Source organism: Sylvia atricapilla, chromosome 4 (genome assembly GCF_009819655.1).
Source record: "Sylvia atricapilla isolate bSylAtr1 chromosome 4, bSylAtr1.pri, whole genome shotgun sequence".
Lineage (NCBI taxonomy): Eukaryota > Metazoa > Chordata > Aves > Passeriformes > Sylviidae > Sylvia > Sylvia atricapilla.
Genome location: NC_089143.1, coordinates 914,013 through 933,608, shown reverse-complemented (window position 1 = coordinate 933,608; position 19,596 = coordinate 914,013). Strand labels below are relative to the sequence as shown.

General features: G+C 42.4%; 2 protein-coding genes across 3 annotated transcripts; one reads left to right on the top strand and one right to left on the bottom strand.

Moving 5' to 3' along the window:
- Positions 1-905: 905 nt before the first annotated feature.
- Positions 906-13,345, top strand: UFSP2 (UFM1 specific peptidase 2). Of its 2 annotated transcripts, none has more exons than XM_066316896.1 (11): positions 906-982; positions 2,364-2,544; positions 2,628-2,694; positions 3,060-3,214; positions 4,294-4,486; positions 5,909-6,055; positions 6,513-6,677; positions 7,998-8,122; positions 9,761-9,837; positions 11,251-11,375; positions 12,877-13,345. In XM_066316896.1, the coding sequence occupies exons 1-11, from the start codon at positions 919-921 to the stop codon at positions 12,961-12,963; spliced, it is 1,386 nt and encodes a 461-aa protein (XP_066172993.1). In that variant the 5' UTR covers positions 906-918; the 3' UTR covers positions 12,964-13,345. The 2 variants fall into 2 exon arrangements, with proteins under 2 accessions (XP_066172993.1, XP_066172992.1); XM_066316895.1 differs by having other exon boundaries at positions 3,057-3,214.
- A 136-nt stretch (positions 13,346-13,481) lies between these two features.
- ANKRD37 (ankyrin repeat domain 37) lies at positions 13,482-16,134 on the bottom strand. The gene is made up of 5 exons (XM_066316897.1): positions 16,021-16,134; positions 15,465-15,617; positions 14,683-14,774; positions 14,014-14,243; positions 13,482-13,737 (listed from the first exon to the last, which is right to left on the bottom strand). Exons 1-5 carry the CDS (start codon positions 16,045-16,047, stop codon positions 13,724-13,726), a joined length of 516 nt encoding a protein of 171 aa, XP_066172994.1. The 5' UTR covers positions 16,048-16,134; the 3' UTR covers positions 13,482-13,723.
- Between the last annotated feature and the right edge of the window lie 3,462 nt (positions 16,135-19,596).

The window sequence follows — 19,596 nt, the reverse complement described above, 5'->3', positions numbered from 1 at the left end:
TCATGAGTAGCAATGACATTGCACGTGAAGGTGACTATACTTTGTAAGCGAACAGTTGTGCAATAAGTCTTTCCAAAGGGTCCCAGTATAATAATTTTGCCAGGTGCTTGGTGGGTTTTTGGGGCAGTTAGAGCTGTTGAGCATTCTTTCTGTGGACTGAGCAATACACTGAGCAATACCCACACTCCTGTGTCCCCTTTTGTTCCCCTCTGTGCTGCCACAGTGGGTTTGTCTGGTGCATTAAACTGGATTTGGGGTTGATCTGTCTGATAGAGGCCCCTCTCTAGAGAAGGGTGTTTTTCCATCTGCATGAGCTCTCTCCTGTTAAAATGTCTGCAGTGAGCTGTTCAAAGGACACAGAGCAGGGCCTTTGGAAGGGGGAAGAACTGCTGACTGCTCTCTCCTGTCAAATGGGAAACTCTGCCTTGGTTCTGGAGGTTGGGTATGTCACATCCCCTGCCCCTTGTTTGATCTCATTTCTCGTTTTATGTGGTTTCTAACTAATGAATGCATACATACAGAGGTACCTAATTACTTACCTCTCAGCTCACTTCTGGCCTTGCTTCACTGGAGCTGGAGGAATATATATTTTAGATTTAGAGTTAGATTTAGATGGATATATCTATCTATCTCTCTATATATAGGTGAATGTATATTGTGGGAAGCATGACATTTGGATTGAAACAATAATAAACAATGACATTTTACCCCAAGTATCTCTCTATGGTAGAAGTATAGAATTCTGGCTTTTTTTGCAGAGGTAGGCAGTGTGTTCCAAGGTGTAATTGAGGTGCTGGTTGCAGTGGCTGTGCTCTGCTGCACCACTCACTTCCCTGTCTCTTCACTGGCTTGAGAAAAGGCAGGTTGAAATGGCCATTCATTTTCCTTCTTTTGTCTCCTTAGGTAATTCCAGGAGCCATGGATTTACTCTTCAGAATAAGAGGAGGCTTGGATCTTGCATTTCAGCTTGCAACTACTGATGGTGTGTCTGTAAGACTAATACATTTCTTAATACTTATATGGACTTCTATTAAGAAACTATTTGTTATATTTATTTTCTAGGCATTTTACGAGGTGTTAAGTGCTTCTTCACAAACCTGTAAAGATTCCTTATTTCCATAAATTTTCAGACACTTTTTTCCGTCCAATGCTTTTTGTTTTACTTTGAAATAAACTTTACATTGGCATTTTTAGCTAAATTCATTTGCATATACTTCTTACTTATGGGTATGCTATTGGCATCACTTTCCCACTTGATAAGGACCTTGGCCTTACATGAGTTCATGAGCAGAATTGTTGAATAGATTTTTGAATTGTTGAATTGTCCTAATCCAAAGCAGCATTTTGGGAGTTGCATCCTCAGAGAAGGGTTATTTATTTGATGTTGTCCATGGTGTGGTGAATTGTAGCCACAGTGAAGCAGAGTGGTGTTTGAGCTGTCCAAGTGCAGGGTATTCACACTTGTTAGTGGATAAATACAGCACACTGTTACTTTTGAAAGGCACTGAGATTTTTCTTTCGGAGCAATTTTCCTTTGACTTTTCTAATAATGTAGTTTTTACAGGTTTCTAGTACAAAAGTTATCTAATAGTGACCAAATTTAAGTTAATACATCAGAGAGGCACGGCATAGTCTTTTGATATCTTGTTAGGCTTTTTTAACTTACTGTATTCAAAGTAGTGTTTTTCAACTTCCACAGTAAGGAAAAAAAAAGTGACTAATGTGCCAAAGTTGCTTTATCATATCCAGTAGTGTCATATCCATTATTGGTTCAGGTATTGAAGTGTGGTTAAAACACCTTACAAGCTCTGAAAAACAACTGTATATACCAGTAATAAAGTTTCAAGCAAACATAAACCTGTGTGTAGAGGTTTATGTTGGCCACAATTTGGTCCTCAGCTGGAATTAGGCCCTGCTTTTCCAAACACTGAGTCTGTATTTCTGAACAATGGTATGAGGTCAGAAACATGTGGGTGACTCAGATTGAATATTTTCAGGATTTTTTTCAAAGGCCTAAATGTACATACCAGTTTGTCTCCACACAGAAGTTTGTTTGCATCTGTAGGCTTGGGTAAGACTTGTTAGATGTGGTAAGTGACAGCAGAGTAGGTTATTCTTCTGTAAGTTTGACAGCATCTAGGAAAAACAGTACACCTTTGTTCAGGGAGGTGATTGGGCATGTTTCAGACCTGCTATGGGAAATCTTAGGTCAGTTTTGTTTACCCACTCATTTTTCTGATCCTAACAGCACTTGCATTTTTATTGCAAGGCAAAACAATTCTATTAAACGTATGCCCAGCAGCTATATATAAAAAAATGCTAAGGGAAATTTCTCGGCTAATTATATCCTTCCTGTGTTTCAGAGGCATCGACAAAGAAAGCATTAGGATATGTTTTCAGTGATCTGGAGAACAAACTGTCCTCAGAGGTGGTTGTGTTCAGAATTTGCCACAGCTCAGTGTATGTGTGGCCCAACAATGGTATGAGCACAGTCCCAGAGCTGACTGAGGAGTCTCCATGTAAGGAGATAAGGCAATTTATACAGTAAGTGTATTTCAAAACTGGGGAGGGGTGCTTAACAGATTCATTTCATGTTACAGAAATTTCTCTTTCTGTTGATCACTCAGATCTGATCAAGATGATGAGACCAAACGAAAGCTTGGCAAAAAAAAGGATAAAAAGTTACAGGACCCGGTATGTTCCTAATATATAAGACAAATTATCATTTGAGCATTTTTAGACTTGCCCTCTCTAGGCTTTTCTGTACACAAATAGGCATTGGCATGACTTGAAAGAATGTTTTTAAAGTTATTGAGACTCAACATGAATGCAGAAGTCCACCTATGGTAGATCAACACATAGAAGTTTGTCTTTAACACTACCAGCTTTTTTTTAACCCAAATATTTCATTACTGAGTTTGATACCAAATACCTTTTGGTATATCAAATCTTATTTTTGCCTTCTTGGTTCATGAGTAGTTGGAGACGTACTAAATAATAAATAATACTAAATAAATAGTACTAAATAATAAAGTTGGTGTCTTCATTCTCTGCAGCAGCAGATAATCAATGTAGACCTCATGTTGGAAATGACATCTTCATTAGCTGCTGTGGCTCCAGTCATTGAAAGGGAAAAGAAGGAACACCACTACATAAATATGACATTACCAGTTGATGTTGTTGTATCTGTTTCTCCAGAAGAACCATGGGGAAAGTAAGTGTTATCCCAATCTTGCAATTTTTCAGCTTCATTTCTGCTTTTTCTTGAAATAATGAAGTAAAACTGTATCATTCATCAGTTTAATGAGGAGTATATGACGTTGTTTTACACTGGAATGACACAGACCCCCAAATTCAGAAGGCTGAAAATGATTTCTTTATTCTTGGGATGTGTTTTTCTTTTAGATTATTTTACACAGGCCAATTTGATTGGTGAGACAAAGGCAAACCTCTTCAATCACATTGGTCAGAGCAGAGGGACAACAAGAAGAAGTCCCTCTTAGGAAAAGGAATGAATAATAAAGTTACAGTTACAAAAACATCTTTTTTTGTTTACAGAAAATTCTTTGGGAAAAGAATTTCAGAAAACAAAAACACCTCAGGCATGGAACCAGGGCTGCAAGTATATAGTATTTTTGTGATGTAATTTTACCTGTGTAAATCACAAAAGCTCATGTAGGCAGCTATTAACTTCAACAGAGGCATCCTTTTGCTGTCGATAAAAAATTCCATTTATCAATGTCTGATAGGTTTGATAACTCAGAACCATTGCTTAGCAAGGAATTGAGAAAGTCAGGAAAATGTTCTAGAAATTGTTGTATGTGAGGTGTATAAAAGTGAGAATTGGGGTGTATTTGATGAGTCTTTGTAGCTGGGTAGGTACAGATAAAAAACATTGGAGTCTGCCTATGTATTTTTTCCTTGCATTTTTTCCTCCATGATTTGACTCTGAATGACACTAAAAGGGGTGGATAAAATGCAGAAAAAACCATTTAGTCATATATTTAATTTTTTTTTTGGTCAAATGCTCATACTGATTGTGTTTGTGATCTGAGGGAGGGTAGTGCCTGTGGAAGGGCTGATCACTAGGGGCTCATTTCTGAGTGCAGGGAAGCTTTGAGCACAGCTGGGCTCTGCCTTTCCCTGTGACAGCAGCAGCATTGAAGTAGAGCAGTCATCTGACCAGGTCAGACATGCATTTAGATATTGTATAACTCACAGCTGTGAGAAAAAAACCATTCACAAAAAATGATTGGCATTTTCTTTGGAAATCTTCTCCCTTGTGCTTTGCAGGGTACAAAATCTCCTAGTGAAAGCAATTCACGGGCAATTAACTGACATGGAAAGATGTATCATGAAATATGTGAAAGGAACATCAATTGTGGTACCAGAACAATTTCATTTCATGTTGCCTGGAAAAAATCACCTCGTAACAGTCTCATATCCTACGGGTATTTCAGATGATCAGCTGGAAAGCTACAGAAAGGTAAAACTGTAACAGAACCTGATGTTTTACTTCTAATTACTGTAATTGGAGCAGTGGTAAGGCTTTCCATTTACTCAGTGTAGAATAAATGCTAGCAGATACTGTTGCCTTTTAGATTTTTTTTTTTATTATATAACCAAAGCAGTACACTGAAAGTGGAAACTTGATTTAAAAACCGTTATTTTATAGAATGTGCCAGATCTCATTTTTGTAAGGGAACAACAGAAACTTTAATAGTACATAAAACTTGGTTAATAAATATTTCCTCTAAATTATACTTCCAGTACAGTAGTCTTTGAATTTCTCCTTCTTTTTGTTCTTCTGTGGTAGAACATCAATTTTTTTTTTTTGGTGTGTTGCTACATTCAGGTTTTAACACATGTCCTGAAAGGGTTAGCATTGGGGGTTTTGTTTGGTTTGGTTTCTTTCTTGGGCTTTTGTGGTGGTGTGAGGTGCTTTTTGTAGCTCACAGCTGAGCAGGCTTAGCTAGTTTTTGGCTGGTTTTGGCCTTTGGGTTGGCACATGTAGAAAAAGGACTGTGGATGTGGTGGGAGAATGTTGGGATGTGGCAGTCCTTTCAGACAGAGACTGATGCCAGTCTAGGTCACACAGTTTCATGTGCTGAGAGCAGGGAAGGAACATTCTGCAGCTCAGAGGTGTAGAAGCAGCAGGGATTTTTCTGTGGGAGCATTACTGGGTGTGTAAACCCAGTCCAGTGTTGGCAGAGGCCCCAGGCACTGGTGGCACTGTCCCTTGCTGTGTGTCTGCTGCTCACTCTAACCCACTGCTGGGAAATGTTCCTGCAGCTCCTGTGGCTGGGGTCATCTGTCTGAAATGTGTTACCTGTGTTACACACATCATCCCGGATGATCTCATCCTGCCCTGCACTCTTAAGCTCTGGGAAATAAGACAATGTATCTCTTTAAACGTGGCTGCTGTGTGGCAAACAGAGCTTAAGAGATTTTAAAACAGATGGAATCTGCTTGAACCATAAGCCCAATATCTTGGTCTTAGTCCATGTTCTTTGAGTGCTCCAGTATCAGTTAGGATTATAATGTGGTGTGTGTATCCATGTTGCTGTGTAGATAAAGCTGCAATCCTTTTCTGTGGTGGTGTGTTTTATCCTGCTCTATAACAAAGCTGTGACTCGTGGTGTTTTCAGTGGGATCCCAGCAGCAGGGGTTATGTAACAGGACTGCAAAAAGCAGTGAGCCCTTTAGATGGGAGGTGAGGCTGCATGAGCTTCCCTGGAGAGCTCAGGTCTGGTAGTAAACCTATCTGCTGAATGCTTAATTAAGCCTGATTAATAATTTGTTAAAATATGCTGTTAAAATTGTATCTTCTTTGCTGATGACAATGTGGTCTTTCTTTTAATCCGAAATTTGAATTGTGTTTCTTATTTTTATCTGAACTTGCATGTAGGAATTGCATGGGTTATACAATCTGCCTTGTGACAGACCATATTTCAAGAGAGCAAATGCTTATCATTTTCCAGATGAGCCATATAAAGATGGATATCTCAGAAATCCACATTTACATCTTAGTTCACCTAGTATGGAGTCTGGTATGGTAAGTTTAAATTGAAACATTTTGCAGAAAGTACCTTTTTATTTTAGTTGAGATTTTTTTTTGATTGAAAGAAATAATTTAGGTAGTCAGTGTGCAGTTGAGAAAGTGAAATAATTGGCTTGACCTTTTAAGCAAAAGAACTCCTCTGCACAAAATGGCATTGCTTTAATTTGCTCTATTTGTCCCGAGGAAATTGGATTTTCTTGGGAAAATAATCCCCATGCTTTTAGCACATACTCTAAAAACTTTCTCAGAACCAGGACAACAAACTAAAACTACCAACAGAGAGGTTGGTGAGACAAAACCAAGTGGAGTAATAATCTGTGAATAACGACCCTTTGAATCCCCCAAAGATTTGCCGTCCCCCAGTGCAAACTTGACAGTGCAAGCTAGAGGTGATGTGACCTGACAACTGATGGCAGTGTGAGCAGTGGCTGTGTGCTCCCCTCCTGTGCAGGTGTGTCTAGTCCAAGGTGTGTACAGTTACCACCACTACATGCAGGAGCACCTGGATGACAGTGGCTGGGGCTGTGCCTACCGCTCCCTGCAGACTATCTGCTCTTGGTTCAGGCACCAAGGCTACGTGGATCAACCTGTACCTACACACAAGGAAATCCAGCAGGTACGCAGCTTTTGGGGAGATTGTAATATGCATGTCTGGCTAGAAAGGTTGGTGTAGGTTATGCTTTAAATATCAAATTAGTATATATTTCGGAAGATATATATATCTTCCGAAATGTCTTTCTTTTCCGAAACTAAAAATGTCTTTTTGTCCCTTAAATTGGACTGGTGGCTCTGAATTGTCTGTTGGGTGACATCTGTACAAATAAGATACATTAAAATAATCTTTTAAATGTTTCCTTGGATTGATGTTCCGTTAGAAGCTGTGGTATGACATTTTCAGTGTTTTTGTCAAATGGAAAGAACAAAGAACCCAATGTGTCATGCTAAGATCAGTTTTAAAACTGGCTGTCAAATTCAGTGACAGCTGGATTTGTTCCCAAATGCTACACAGGAATTTACTGACATCTTCTGTAACTTTGCCTTTGACAGTAGTGCCCTTTTCCTGATTTTTGAACTCTCCTTCATTTCTTTTTCTACTGTGAATTTAAATGCATACCTGAATATGTTCATTTCTGTTAACAGCACTGAAGTAAAGCTGTAGGCTTCCAGCTAATACCCACACTTAGGTATGCCTATCAAGGATTATTGCAGTTACCTTCAGTCTTCTAAATATAATTCTTCATGTTACATTTACTTACTGAACATTTTTAGTACAGTTTAATTGATTCCATGAAAAAACATTTATCATATAGCAGGGATGTGAAGGCTAAAGGTAAAACCACATTTCCTGAACATTTCTCAGTCCACATCTGAATGCTCTTGGAATCTTTGCACTCCTGTAGTATTTTTAGGCATCTAAAAGAGGTCAGTAGCCTGCAGAAGACCTTTGGGCTTTGTGTCCTGAGCAGAAAAGGCCCCTCTCAGTGCTGAATGTAACATGTAAGCCTCAGAATGAAGAAGAGTTTAAAATAAACCATAACCTTTGACATGCATCAGCCTCTTCCTCAGAGCAGGATTTTATGGATCCTTTCCTGAGAGTGCTTTGAGTAGAAATCCCAGCCTTTCAGTCTGTGAAGTGGCTTCTGCAGAGTCCAAATGCTGCACTCCATTATTAAAGAGCTCAGTGGTCACCCTGCCAGCCTGAGGTCTGCCTGTGGAGTGTCTGCTCATGGGCACAGTTCTGCAGCACTGCTCAGAGGGACATTTCCAAAACAGAGCCACAGTGAATGAATTCAACACTCGTTGCTCTGCTTTTGACCAGCTAGGTTCAAAACACATGCCCATCTATATAAACCAGCCTTGTTCACAAAAAGGTGGTGGAATTCTCTGCTATAAGTTGTTGATATTTGGGTCTCTTCCTCACGGTGGTGTCACAAAGGCACTGGTTGATGCTGGAGACAAACCTGCAGCATTTGTTGGCTCACGGCAGTGGATTGGTTCAATTGAGGTGCAGCTTGTTTTGAATCAGCTTTATGGAATAACATCCAAAATATTATTTGTCAGGTAAGAATCGCTGTCTGTTTAGTAGCTCAAAATACTGAATGCCTTAAAATGCAAATCGTGATTTCAGTACATGGGAGAAGAGGTGTGATTAAAGAGATAATCAATCTTTTAAGGGTTCCTTGCTCATTAACCCTCTGTTCCTACTTCTAGTTGTGCTAAATGCTTACAGGTGAAGGCAGTGTTCAGTTTCCTGGGAGTTTGGGGTTCCAGTTTCCAGTTGCTATAAATTGCTTAATAATATGCAAATTGCCCAGTCTTATAAAGCTGTGATCTAATGCTTCCACCAGAAATGTGGCTCCCATTGGTGTGCTTAATCTGTAAATTGCTTCATGATATGCAAATTGATAAAGAATTCAGCCTGTTCCTTCGTGCCACAATTTTTGATGCAGGCACACAGTCTGATGGCCACAGAGAACTGAATAATAAATTATTTCTTATCTAACTGAATAATACAAATTTATTCTAAATAAATTATTACTGTGGCCACAGACCTAACTTGTGAGTCTAGGATTGAGGCAGCTTGTTGAGAAGTCTGCAAAATAATCTTCTCTTTTATGCATTTGTGTGAGAAATAAAGCAAGGAATTTGTTTCCATTCTGACAATCTGATGCTCTCATACACAACGAAGGACTCTTCACAACAAAGATATTTGGGACAAAAAGAGTAGTCTTCAGCATTTATCAGAAGAAAAATTACTGTATTCTTTATCATTTAGGCAGCACTAAACCAGCACTATGCAGACTAATAAACCCCTGAACATTTAGTAAATACAATCACGAAATTATGAACATACACTAAGAGTGTGCATGAAAATACATTCAAAATACTTCTCATGCGTTCTGTTTATTTAGAGTAAATTCACACTGTAGGTATTCTAAAGGAGCATGGTGATGGGGATCCTTAATGTTAGGAAAATAGTTCAGGTCTTCAATATTTTAATCTTTTTTTTTCTGTTCCAGAGCTTGTACTTGGAGATGATCCACCTATTATTTATAGCAGCTATGACAGGTCCTGCCAGTAGGAAGATTTTTATTCCTGCATATGACAATATAGAATCCACTCCTTCCTGAGCTGGGTGGAATTGCTCACAGTGCTGCTGAAAGAGAGCAGCAGTTTTTCTCAGTGTCACAAAAAACCAACCTCCCTGCCATAGCAGGAGGAAGAAACACTCATGCAGCTTGTTCAGCTGGTCACTGCCAGTGGATAGCATTTTTGTCTTGGCCTTATTTCCAGCTATGATCTCTAATTCTTTATGGAAATAACACTTCACAGCTCCACCAGCAACACCAGTACTGGATCCATTATAATAAATGTGCCATTTCCCAGTTTGGTGTTCTGTCTGCATTTAATCCATGCTCTCTACTTGAGAAGCAGGCACACCGACTTTCAGTGGGTTTTAAAAAGATTAGCCACTATATAAAGAAATATAAAGACAAGAAACTAAAAAGGTCTGTACTTATTTCCTTGCCTAGCAAATAGACCTTGTGTTAGAAAATATTTTTTCAGATTTTCTCAGGAAGTTTACACAGGAGTAATCCTAGTGACTTTCTAATCAGTTATCTATGCAGTGAATGAGATAATTAGAGAAGTGACCCTAGTGAGAATGACAAATCTGTTTTTACTGTTTCTCTCACCTAGCCAGGGTTCTGAATTAGGATTGCAGGGAAGAGAGCTTGCCAATCACTTCAAGACTGAGGGAACTCCAATTATGATTGGTAAGTGCTTCGGTGTTGAAGAGTGCTAATGGAAGTGCATGACCTCCCTGTGCTGAATTTCATTTCAATTAGAGCCCATTTAATTTACTGTACAAGAGTTAATCAAAACTGTAGATGAATTAAAAATTACAGTTTTCCCAAGGTAGCCTCAAAAAAGATACAGTTTAGTCTGGTTGGTATCTTTTTATTCAGCATTTCTTTCAAGCTCAATATTAAACATGGTAACAAAAGTCAGTCTAAAGGGTGTTTTTATAAATTGCTGTTAAGCCAGAAACCAAACTGACTTCCATTCTCTGCAGAAGACGTTCCTACAGTTCCCCAAAACTTCCCCTCAGAGAAGAATACTGTTTATCTGGCTTGGAAGAGGAGAGTATTATCCAAATTTGCATTCAGACCAGTTTTAATAATCCAAAATATTGGTATGATAAGAAGTGCCATTTGTAAAAAAAACTGTGACATTAATCGACCCACTTCTACCATGCTGTGTTTTAGGAAATTAGTAATATTGATACTATTTTCAACTTCATTAACATTAATTTCAGCAGTTTTTCAGTCTGTACTTGTACTAGGTGATACTCTAAAAGTCCCTTACAACCCAAATTATTCTATGATCCTATTAAATATTCTTGGCCTTTCAGCAGCCTTTTTGTTTGAATGCCAAGAATGTAGAATCCTGTATTGAAAAATCTTCTAGTCTGTAACCTGTCCTTCCCTGTAATGCTCTTTTGTAGGTTGGTTTAATTTTTGTTGTCATTGGAGGGCTGGAGATGGGCTTTTTGGGGTTTGGGGATTGTTTTTGCTTGTATTCTTCCAGGGATTTTGCTGTGTGGAGTTTTCACTACAATATTGTGGGGATGTAAAGTATTGCATGTTATCTGAAAGAGATGACCTGTGCCCTCAAAATATCCCCTTTTCCTATTTGCAGGCTGGGGAAAGGAAATTCAGAATTTACTATTCTGCCTCTAATATTCGTTGATGTAACTCAGTAGAAAACAGCAGCTAAACCTCATCCAGGAATTCTGATCTCTCTTCTAATTTTAGTCCTTTTACAACCAGGAAATTTTGCAGATTGCTTTCCTACAGTTAGGCTTCTTTAAAGAAAAAGTGCAGAAAGGATGTTTGACATATTCTTGCCTTCATCTGGTGGAAGTGTTGAGGATTTAACCTGCCTTGCTGACTTGGAACACATTTGGAAAATACATTCTCTACTTATTTTAGTTACTACAACTAACCTTTCTTAGATGTAGTAAAGATAGGTTGTTTAATAATGTAAAGAATCTTATGTCGAAGACACTTTCAGAATCATCTTGATACAAGCTGATCTGTTAATAGAAGGTGTTGATGTACTTTTATTTAACCCTAATCTCAGTGAAAAAAAAAAAAAAACAGCAATCTGTGTTTCCCCTGTTTTAGGTGGAGGTGTTTTGGCTCACACAATATTAGGAGTGGCTTGGAATGAGACTACAGGGCACATAAAATACTTGATTCTAGACCCCCATTACACAGGAGGAGAAGATCTGCATGTGATTTTGGAAAAGGTGAGGCTTGAGGCACATATATATACTCATACATTTATGTATATACTTGTATTTTGGCATGAAACAACTAATGTCCAGCCAAATACAAATGGGTCATTCTGTGGCCTCTCAATTCCTTGTGGAAGAAGCACTGAGCCCAGTTAACCTGCATTTTACAATATGCTAAATATTGTCAGTGTCTGAAATTAGTGTCTTTGGAGAGCTATCAGATCAGCAACTACCTCGAGTTATTACACTATAAAGCAATGCTCTGTATTTTATATTAGTTCACCCATCTCCCCTTTTACCCAGGAGTAGATACAATAAAGGTGTTTTGTATTTTGAATAAAACAGAAAATTCTGTTCAGGCTGTAAGATGCTCTAAACGAAGCAGAGGATTTATTTTAAATTTTAAAAGTTATTTTAAGAATCCAACACTAACCATTCTCAGATCAGGCCTTGAACAGTGTTCAGAGGGTAGGTACTGAATTGTTTTGAAAATGTGGAAAATCTCCAAAGCTCTCAAGGGTATGTAATGTCATTTCCACATCTAAAGCCACTAAAAGGGATGACACAGCACAGTACAGGCCAGTAAATAAGGTGTCAGAAATGTGAACTCTTAAAGTGGTTAAATCATCCTGTAAGTTCTAGGTGATCGATGGCTTTTCTGTTTTTCTTATTGAGTTGCAAATAGTAACTTTCATTTCTAATCTTTGATACTCTTATAAAGGCCAAACAAAAAAAAACCCAACCAAAAAACCAAACAAAACCCCAACCAAAGCAAACAAGCAAAACCCACAAAAAAATCCCAACAACAACAATAAACAAAAAAGAGCTGTTTCAGAAACATTTTGCTGGCCTATAACAATCAAAGCTTGAAATGAACAGAGGAAGAAACAATCTCCAAAGAACATGTAGGACCAAAGGCTGTTACAGCTACCAGCTGTAAGAATGGTTCAGTGGGCCAGGAGGATGAAATAAATGCAGAACCCAAGTTCCTCATCAAAAGTGTCTGGGGAAGAAGTAGGGTGGACTGTGTTTTCTTCTCTAGCAATTGTGTGATACTCTGCAAACTGAAAAGCTTCTGCTAGACTGTTTCCTCCTCCTGGAGCAGGTTGAACAGCAGGATTTCTGGTATTAGGAGCTCAGTCTGGCCCTGAAATACCAACTGTGACCAGAGAAGGCAAGGATTCAGGATGAGGAAGGGAAACTGTGAGATGATGGAGTTTCAGAGTAACATAGCCTCTCAGGAGCAGCAGAAGGTAGTGGTGGGGTGGGGAGGGGATGATGTTTTCTAAGCTGGGGAGGGAGGAGGGGGAAGAGTCTTTGTAATATGTTTTCTGATTAATGTGTTTCCAGGCAGATGTAGAGAACTTTCTGAAAATTGCCATTGCGTTCTATAGACATTTGAAAACAATGCATAGAGCTTAGATTGGTGTGATTAGTAAAATAAGAATAGACTCGAGAGCAGTGCCCAGGAAAAACAGAACTTGAACTAAAAGCTGTCTTTTCCCTTGGACAGGGCTGGTGTGGATGGAAGGGCCCAGAGTTTTGGAGCAAGGATGCTTATTACAATCTCTGCCTACCTCAACGACCAAAAGCTATTTAAATTCCCTCTTCTGCTGAACACCCTGAGACACAACAGGAGCTGATCTAGAGAAAACTGTCCTGCTATTTATCAAAACAATGCTTCAAGTCAATCAAAACTCAGTTGAAATAGAAACGTTGGTTGAATAACTTAAATTAAGAAACTATTTTTTTTTAAATGAAACCTCTAGAAAATAAGAGTTACCTGCTTTGAGCTGTATTCCTTACAAATGCATTTATTAGGCAGCAGATACTCTGTACTTTTCTGTAGAACACCTTTAGGTTTATACAGTATTTTCTCTTCTGCTGTAATCTTTTATGGATTAAATGCCAAATCCTTTTGTTTTATGGAATTCTTTCATGACAAAAAGCTAAAGTGTCCTCTGCCTTTCAAGTTCCACTTAGCCAGCTGTCTTGTCCATTATGAATCTGTTTAAAGGCCTTGGTTGTTGCTGGTATTCTTGAGGGAAAAGAACAGCTATATTTGTTGAATTTTATTAATTTTGCTCTCATATTTATAAAGAAAAAAAAGCAAGAATATAATTTTTTCCATGTGCATTTATTTATAGCTGAATGAATACAAGTATTCTGAATGGGGGGGGGCAAAAACCTCACAACATTCTTCTGTAAGAAGTAACAATAAAGAAGCTTTCCTCCTTCTCAGAAGGAGACAATGTCCCAGCACACACATCTGATTGCTCAGTGTATCATCCAGTCGTGGTTCTTCAGACTTTGGATTCCTGTTATTTCATGTTGGGATTACAAGCTGCTTCTTCTGGCAGCTAGGAGACAAGATCTGTCATAGAAACAAACAGAACAAGTCTGTAGCTACTTCATCAGTAACAGTACCTGTGATTTTTGGTTTTCCTGTGTTAAAGTAGCCTCTTCAGTGGCATTCCACGTGTACTGCCCATTTCCAACACCCTAACCTGAAGTACCTATGTGAGTTCATCCTCACTAGGAGGCTTCTAAATCTAACTGCTCTGTGCCTAACACACATTTGTTTTACTCAGATGCTAAAAACATTTATTTTAAATATTCCGAGTTGTATGAAACCACCACTATTACACACCATCTGATCTTCTCCTCTTCCTGTTTGTGGATCTGCTGGTTTCACTTTCTTGTTTCTGTGCAGTTGGGCCCTGTCTCTGCAGGCCTCGTGTGTCACTGAGTGAGTATCCAGACTGTCCTCTCACTTTCATTGTCTGAGTGTGCTGAATTGTCCTGAGGAACTTGGCACATTCCAGAAAGCCATAATCCAGTGCCAGGTCTGCTGCTGTCTGCCCACTGTTGTTGCACAAGCTGAAATGCAGAATTAACAATAACCAATTAAACTGCAAAAATGAGCAAGCATTGAATAAGTGGTAATTTATGCAGTTGTATAAAAATAAGTATTGAGAATCAGTTCCAAAAAGGTTTGTCAAGGACAGCACTGGGCTCATACAGGGGGCGGGTATTAAATACAAAAAGGAATAATTGTTTTACAATAAATTTATCACTAGACTATTACTGGCTTAGCACATCAGAAAGGCAAGAAGAGGGTGAGATTAAGATCAGGAATAGTCTCCCAGCAGTTATCACAGAGGTGTACAGCTAAACAACAGCATGTGGTCTGTGCTCCTTTGGTGTTTATGTCAGTTTTTAATACTCCTGTGGCTGTAGTCAGGCTGTGTTTGCAGCCTTACTCTGTAAAATGCACATCCTTTGACACTTACTGAACACTAAATTGCTCTCAACTTACTCAATTTTAGCATCACCAGCAACAAGGAGAGCAAGACATTCCAAACTCCCAGCTTTTGCTGCTTTATGTATCGGGGCTTCTCCAAGGCAATCCTAAAAACACAATTTATATATAACAGTCATTTGCAAAGAAGAGGAGCAGGATAAAGCTGTCTTGTTCTCCAAAGTGACTGTTTATGTATACCAGTCTGTTGTGAGCTGAGAGATCAGAGGAATACAGCTAATAAAGTGTACTTGGTAACTACCATTAAATGTGTCATGTATTCAGCACAAAAGAGAAGTGCTGGCTCCTGCAGGACTCATTATCTTTGCCTTCTAAAAGGGAACTTACACAGAATACTCTCTACATGGATTAAAAGCATCTCTTAGCACCATTTGGGGATTGCTAGGATCAATAGCTTCCTACCAGCTCAGAGGTATAAGGAATTAAACTAAGCAACTCAAGTAAAAAGCCTTACATTTACTGGAAGCAGTGACAAGCCTTTGGAGGAAAAATAAACACTCAGTATTGTAAAAGAATGAAGTTGTTTGGGCATCTGCATGCAGCACTGTTAAGTGTGAAAATTAAATTATACATTGCAAGTGAAGTTGCTAATGCAGTATAGACAGAATTCCTGGTTCCTGCTAGAAGTTATTCTAGAATAAGCAACCCCAGATATCTCATGCAATACAACTCAGTATGAAAAAAAAAACCCTCTGTTAGATAAAAAGTGTGTAAATAATACTAAGTGGATTTACTGACATGCTAGATTAGAAGCGGAAGGAATAAAAAGCGGTTTTTACCTGTTGGTTCAAATTTGCTCCTGTCTGCAGTTGCCAAAGCAGGAAAAAAGCTTCACCACCACAAGCAGCCAAGTGAGCTGGAGACTGCCCAGAGGCGTCTGCAGGTGCATTCACAGCGGTTCCTGCCTCAAACAGGTTGCTGAAACTACCACACTGAAACGAGATAGCCAAAGAATAAAAGAAATGCTACTGCCAGTGTGAGCCAAGGCAGGTCTGAGAACACGGCATCACAGCAGAAAACATTCCCCTTGCAAATCGCTGGAACTTCATATTCCTTGAGACTGCCTTTTTTAATTTTTTTTTAAGAGCAGTGCAAGAAATACTTTTTGGCTCTTAATCCCTTACCCAGAAATACCGATCGACGGCGGCAGTGCCCCAACACAAACAGCAGCAGCTGCCGGCAAACCACCTCCTTCACTGCCGCACTGGGCTGCCGCTTAGACAAAACCACAGACCGACAGACAGACAGACAGACGGACGGACGGACAGACAGACAGACAGACAGACAGACAGACAGACAGACAGACAGACAGGCAGAGACCCTCCCGAACCTCACCTCCGAACTGCAGTCCAGCATCGGCATCGCTCCCCGCTGCCGGCCGCCGGGGCCCGGGGCTCTGAGGGCTCTGAGGGCTCTGAGGGCTCGGGGCTCTCGGGGCTGTGGGGGGCCGGAGTTGTCGGGGCTCTCGGAGCTCTCGGGGCTCTCGGTCTGTGGCGGGTCGGGGCTGTGAGGGCTCGGGGTTCTCAGGGCTCCGGGGCTCTCGGCTCCGTCCCGACGCGCGGCCCGCTCCGTGGCCGCCTCCCCGGGCGGCGGCGATGGCCGTGCCGCGACCCCGCCCCTCAGCTCCCCAGCCCCGCCCCCAGCCCCGCCCCTCAGGCCGCACGTAGGCAGCGGCGGCAGCGCCCATTGGCCGCCCCGGAGGCTGGGCGGGGCCGGGGCCGGCGGCGGGGCGGCCGTGAGGGGGCCGTGAGGCGGCCATGAGGCGCGGGGTCGCCCGGCACGTCCCGCACACACTCGGCGGCCGCGGGCAGCGCCCTCCGGAGCCCCGGGCAGCGCCCTCGGGAGCCCCGGGCAGCCCCCTCAGGAGCCCCGGGCTGCCTTCCGGAGCCCCGGGCAGCGCCCTCCGGATCTCTGGGCAGCCCTTCTGAGCCCCGGGCAGCCCTCGGGAGCCCCGGGCAGCCCTCAGGATCCCCGGGCAGCCCTCAGGATCCCCGGGCAGCCCTCAGGATCCCCGGCAGCCCTCAGGAGCCCCGGGCAGCCCTCAGGATCCCCGGGCAGCGCCCTCAGGATCCCCGGCAGCCCCCCGGAGCCCCGGGCAGCCCTCAGGATCCCCGGGCAGCCCCCCGGAGCCCCGGGCAGCCCCCCGGAGCCCCGGGCAGCCCCCCGGAGCCCCGGGCTCCCGGCACAGGCCGCTGGCCCACAGCGGAAGGCCCGCCGTCAGCCGGGAGCCGCCGGGGCTGAGCGCGGCCCGCTGTGTGCTGCCAGGCGCGGCTCCGCAGCCGTTCTTCTCAACGCTGCGCCGGCTAGAGCAAGGCGGACTTGGGTCTAGGAAAGAAAGCAATAGAGAATTCGTGGATATTTTTTTTCCCCCCTCAAAAAAAGCTTAAGGCAGTAAAGTGCAATCCGTGCCCTTGTCCTGCCCAGGCTCTGCCAGCAGGCAGAGGTGGCACGCTGTGACAGCCAGCTGCAGCACAGACATCACAGCAAGTCCAGCCGCAGCCTGAGCGGGACTGGGACTGGCAATGGTGCATCTGGGCACCTGCTAAATCTCTGCTAAATCTCTGCTCAAAATGCATTGGCAAAAGCTAATCGATTGGCACTGACGTGAGCTTGAAGTATCCTAGAGAGGGTGAGTGTCCAAGGTGCACAGTTCTGTTCCCTTAGCTTTATGGTATTTCCTTCTGTGTCAAATACCTACATGTTTGTTAGGGAAGTTCCTCATGATCACTACTATCACTTTAAAAAATAATAGAAAGTCAGGTACTTGAAAAAAAAAAAACAATACTGACATGGTTTTAATAAACAAATAGGCAAGAAGAAGCCTAACAGTGTTCCTTTGGGGCACAAATAGTTCTGAAGTGAATTCACAAACGATGAAATCACCTTCTTCTTTAAGAAAGCTAATATAAATTATTTTAGTGGAATATGAGCATATACAGCACAATTTTTAAAGGTGCAGAAATCCAGGTAGATAGGCAGTGATCAATTGAGCAGATTTATTTCAGTGACAGTTTTCACTTCTCTTATATACGGAAAGAAGTACACTTGTGTAATTAGAAAATGTTGTGTTGGGTTTTCCCCTGAACAGCTGGCCAAGCAAATTAGTTAACAAACAAATAAAATTCCTACACTTCTAACTATGCTTCGTTAGGGATGAAATACCTTTGCACAGATGCCAGAAATCCACAGTCATTGTTTATACAACTTTAAAGGCTCTTTTGAAAACACACATATCCAGAATTAGCTTAACACTAAATATTTTGCATCGCGCAAGAGGCTGTTTTGGGTTTTGTTGGGGGTTTGTTGTTTTTATTTGGTTGGTTTTGTTTTGGTGGTTTGTTTTGTGTTTTGTTTTCAAGATCTTCCCTCTCTACCTTACCTCAGCAATTAACCTCCGAGGTTTCAAGCTGCACCCGAGGAGTATCACCTTTTGCAGCCAGCCACCTACACATGCATTTGCATCTGGCCAGCCAAAACGCTCTTCTAATTCCGCTACTAATTACTTCTTGAGCTTCAGGTCACATTTTTCACACCTCATTAGTGCCTGCAAAACTCTTCTGCTTTGGAATAATCGGTACTTGTACTGGTATAAACACAGAAGCAACAATCCTCGTCTGTTTTGTTTGGGGCAGCCCCAAGTGCCAGTGAAGCACAAGTTATGTTCCTTCTGGAACATAACCCAGGGAAAAGCCCTCTGTGATTTGTGTCTCAGGTCACACATCTTGCCTGGGCATCAACAGGATTAAACTGGAAAAAGGCTTCTAATAAATGTGTAAGCAGTCAGATCAACCAAGGTGTGCTGGTGAATCTCCCACCCTTCCGCACCAAAAGCAGCCATGCAGCCCCCTGTTAATTCGCTGAAGCGTTCTGCTGCTTCCACAGACTGTTCTCCACTCTGCCTCTTAAATCAAGTGATTAATTGATGCTTTAAAAGAAAAGTTTATTTTCCTGGAGATTTCTTTGGTTGTATCATCTGCACAAAATGAATCAGGATTAATTTTAGGAGTTTCCTGGTACTTAAAGTCACTTGGGACTGCTGGGAAACATCACGTGGAGCCCACGGTTTTAACCACACAAATGTGCAGGCATCACTCTCCCGTTCTGATTGTTGCCTCTGTCCCTGTTGCTATGGGAACAGATCACACTGCCAAAAACGGAGGGATGATAACCATCTGGAAAAACTGGGAATACAGCTGAAGATTATTTTGAAAGCACTCTCACACATTTTGATATTATCCCCTTTTTGTAAGAGAGGCGGCCAGGAGCAATCAACACTTGCTTAAGCAATGCTTTACATTGCAGGAGAAACCTCGAACAGCATTTCCCCTCAATCATCCTTTTAGGGGTTTTAATATCTATAGGGGCAAAACAAACTCCATTTCAACAAACAGGTTCTGATCATCGGAAGTGTTCAAGTCCCGCCTGCTGGCCCGAAGAGTCACGGCTTGGTGCCTTCTGCTGTACATCGCCTTCAGAGTTTCTGCTGCTCTTGCCTCCAGCCGTGCTCTGCAGGGCACTTTGGGCCTGTGTGTAGTTTCTGCCGGTGGCAGGGCGGATGCCCAGCGCTGCCGCCTGTGGCCTGCGGACGGTTTACCGCGGGCGGCGGCGGGAGATGCGCTCCGTGCATCGCCCTGACCGAGGCTGTGGAGGGCCGGGCAGGGCTGCGGAGGGCCCGGCAGCGGGGCCGGATGGCGGACAGGCGGCTCCGGGGGCTGGGCGGCAGGCAGAGCCCCGCAGGGCCCCGCAGGGCCCGGCCCGGGCCGCCCTCGGGCTGTGCGCTGCCGGCGGCGCTGGGCCGGAGCTGCCGCATGGCGCTGCGCGGGGAGCGGCTGCCGCGGGGCCCCGCCCTGCCAGGTACGGCCCCGCAGGCTCCCCGCCCTGCCTGCAGGGCTCCAGCCCCTCCACGGCCGG

What these genes read in the sequence shown, in the direction of transcription:
- UFSP2 (XM_066316895.1), top strand. Translation starts at nt 919, where the DNA reads ATGGATTTACTCTTCAGAATAAGAGGAGGCTTGGATCTTGCATTTCAG. An exon ending in CACACAAGGAAATCCAGCAG is followed by an intron (nt 6,678 to 7,997) that starts GTACGCAGCTTT and finishes GGTGTCACAAAG; the next exon opens with GCACTGGTTGATGCTGGAGA. An exon ending in GGGAACTCCAATTATGATTG is followed by an intron (nt 9,838 to 11,250) that starts GTAAGTGCTTCG and finishes CCCCTGTTTTAG; the next exon opens with GTGGAGGTGTTTTGGCTCAC.
- ANKRD37 (XM_066316897.1), bottom strand. Translation starts at nt 16,047, where the DNA reads ATGCCGATGCTGGACTGCAGTTCGGAG. An exon ending in TGCTGGACTGCAGTTCGGAG is followed by an intron (nt 15,618 to 16,020) that starts GTGAGGTTCGGG and finishes ATCTCGTTTCAG; the next exon opens with TGTGGTAGTTTCAGCAACCT. An exon ending in GAGCAAATTTGAACCAACAG is followed by an intron (nt 14,775 to 15,464) that starts GTAAAAACCGCT and finishes TTGTGTTTTTAG; the next exon opens with GATTGCCTTGGAGAAGCCCC.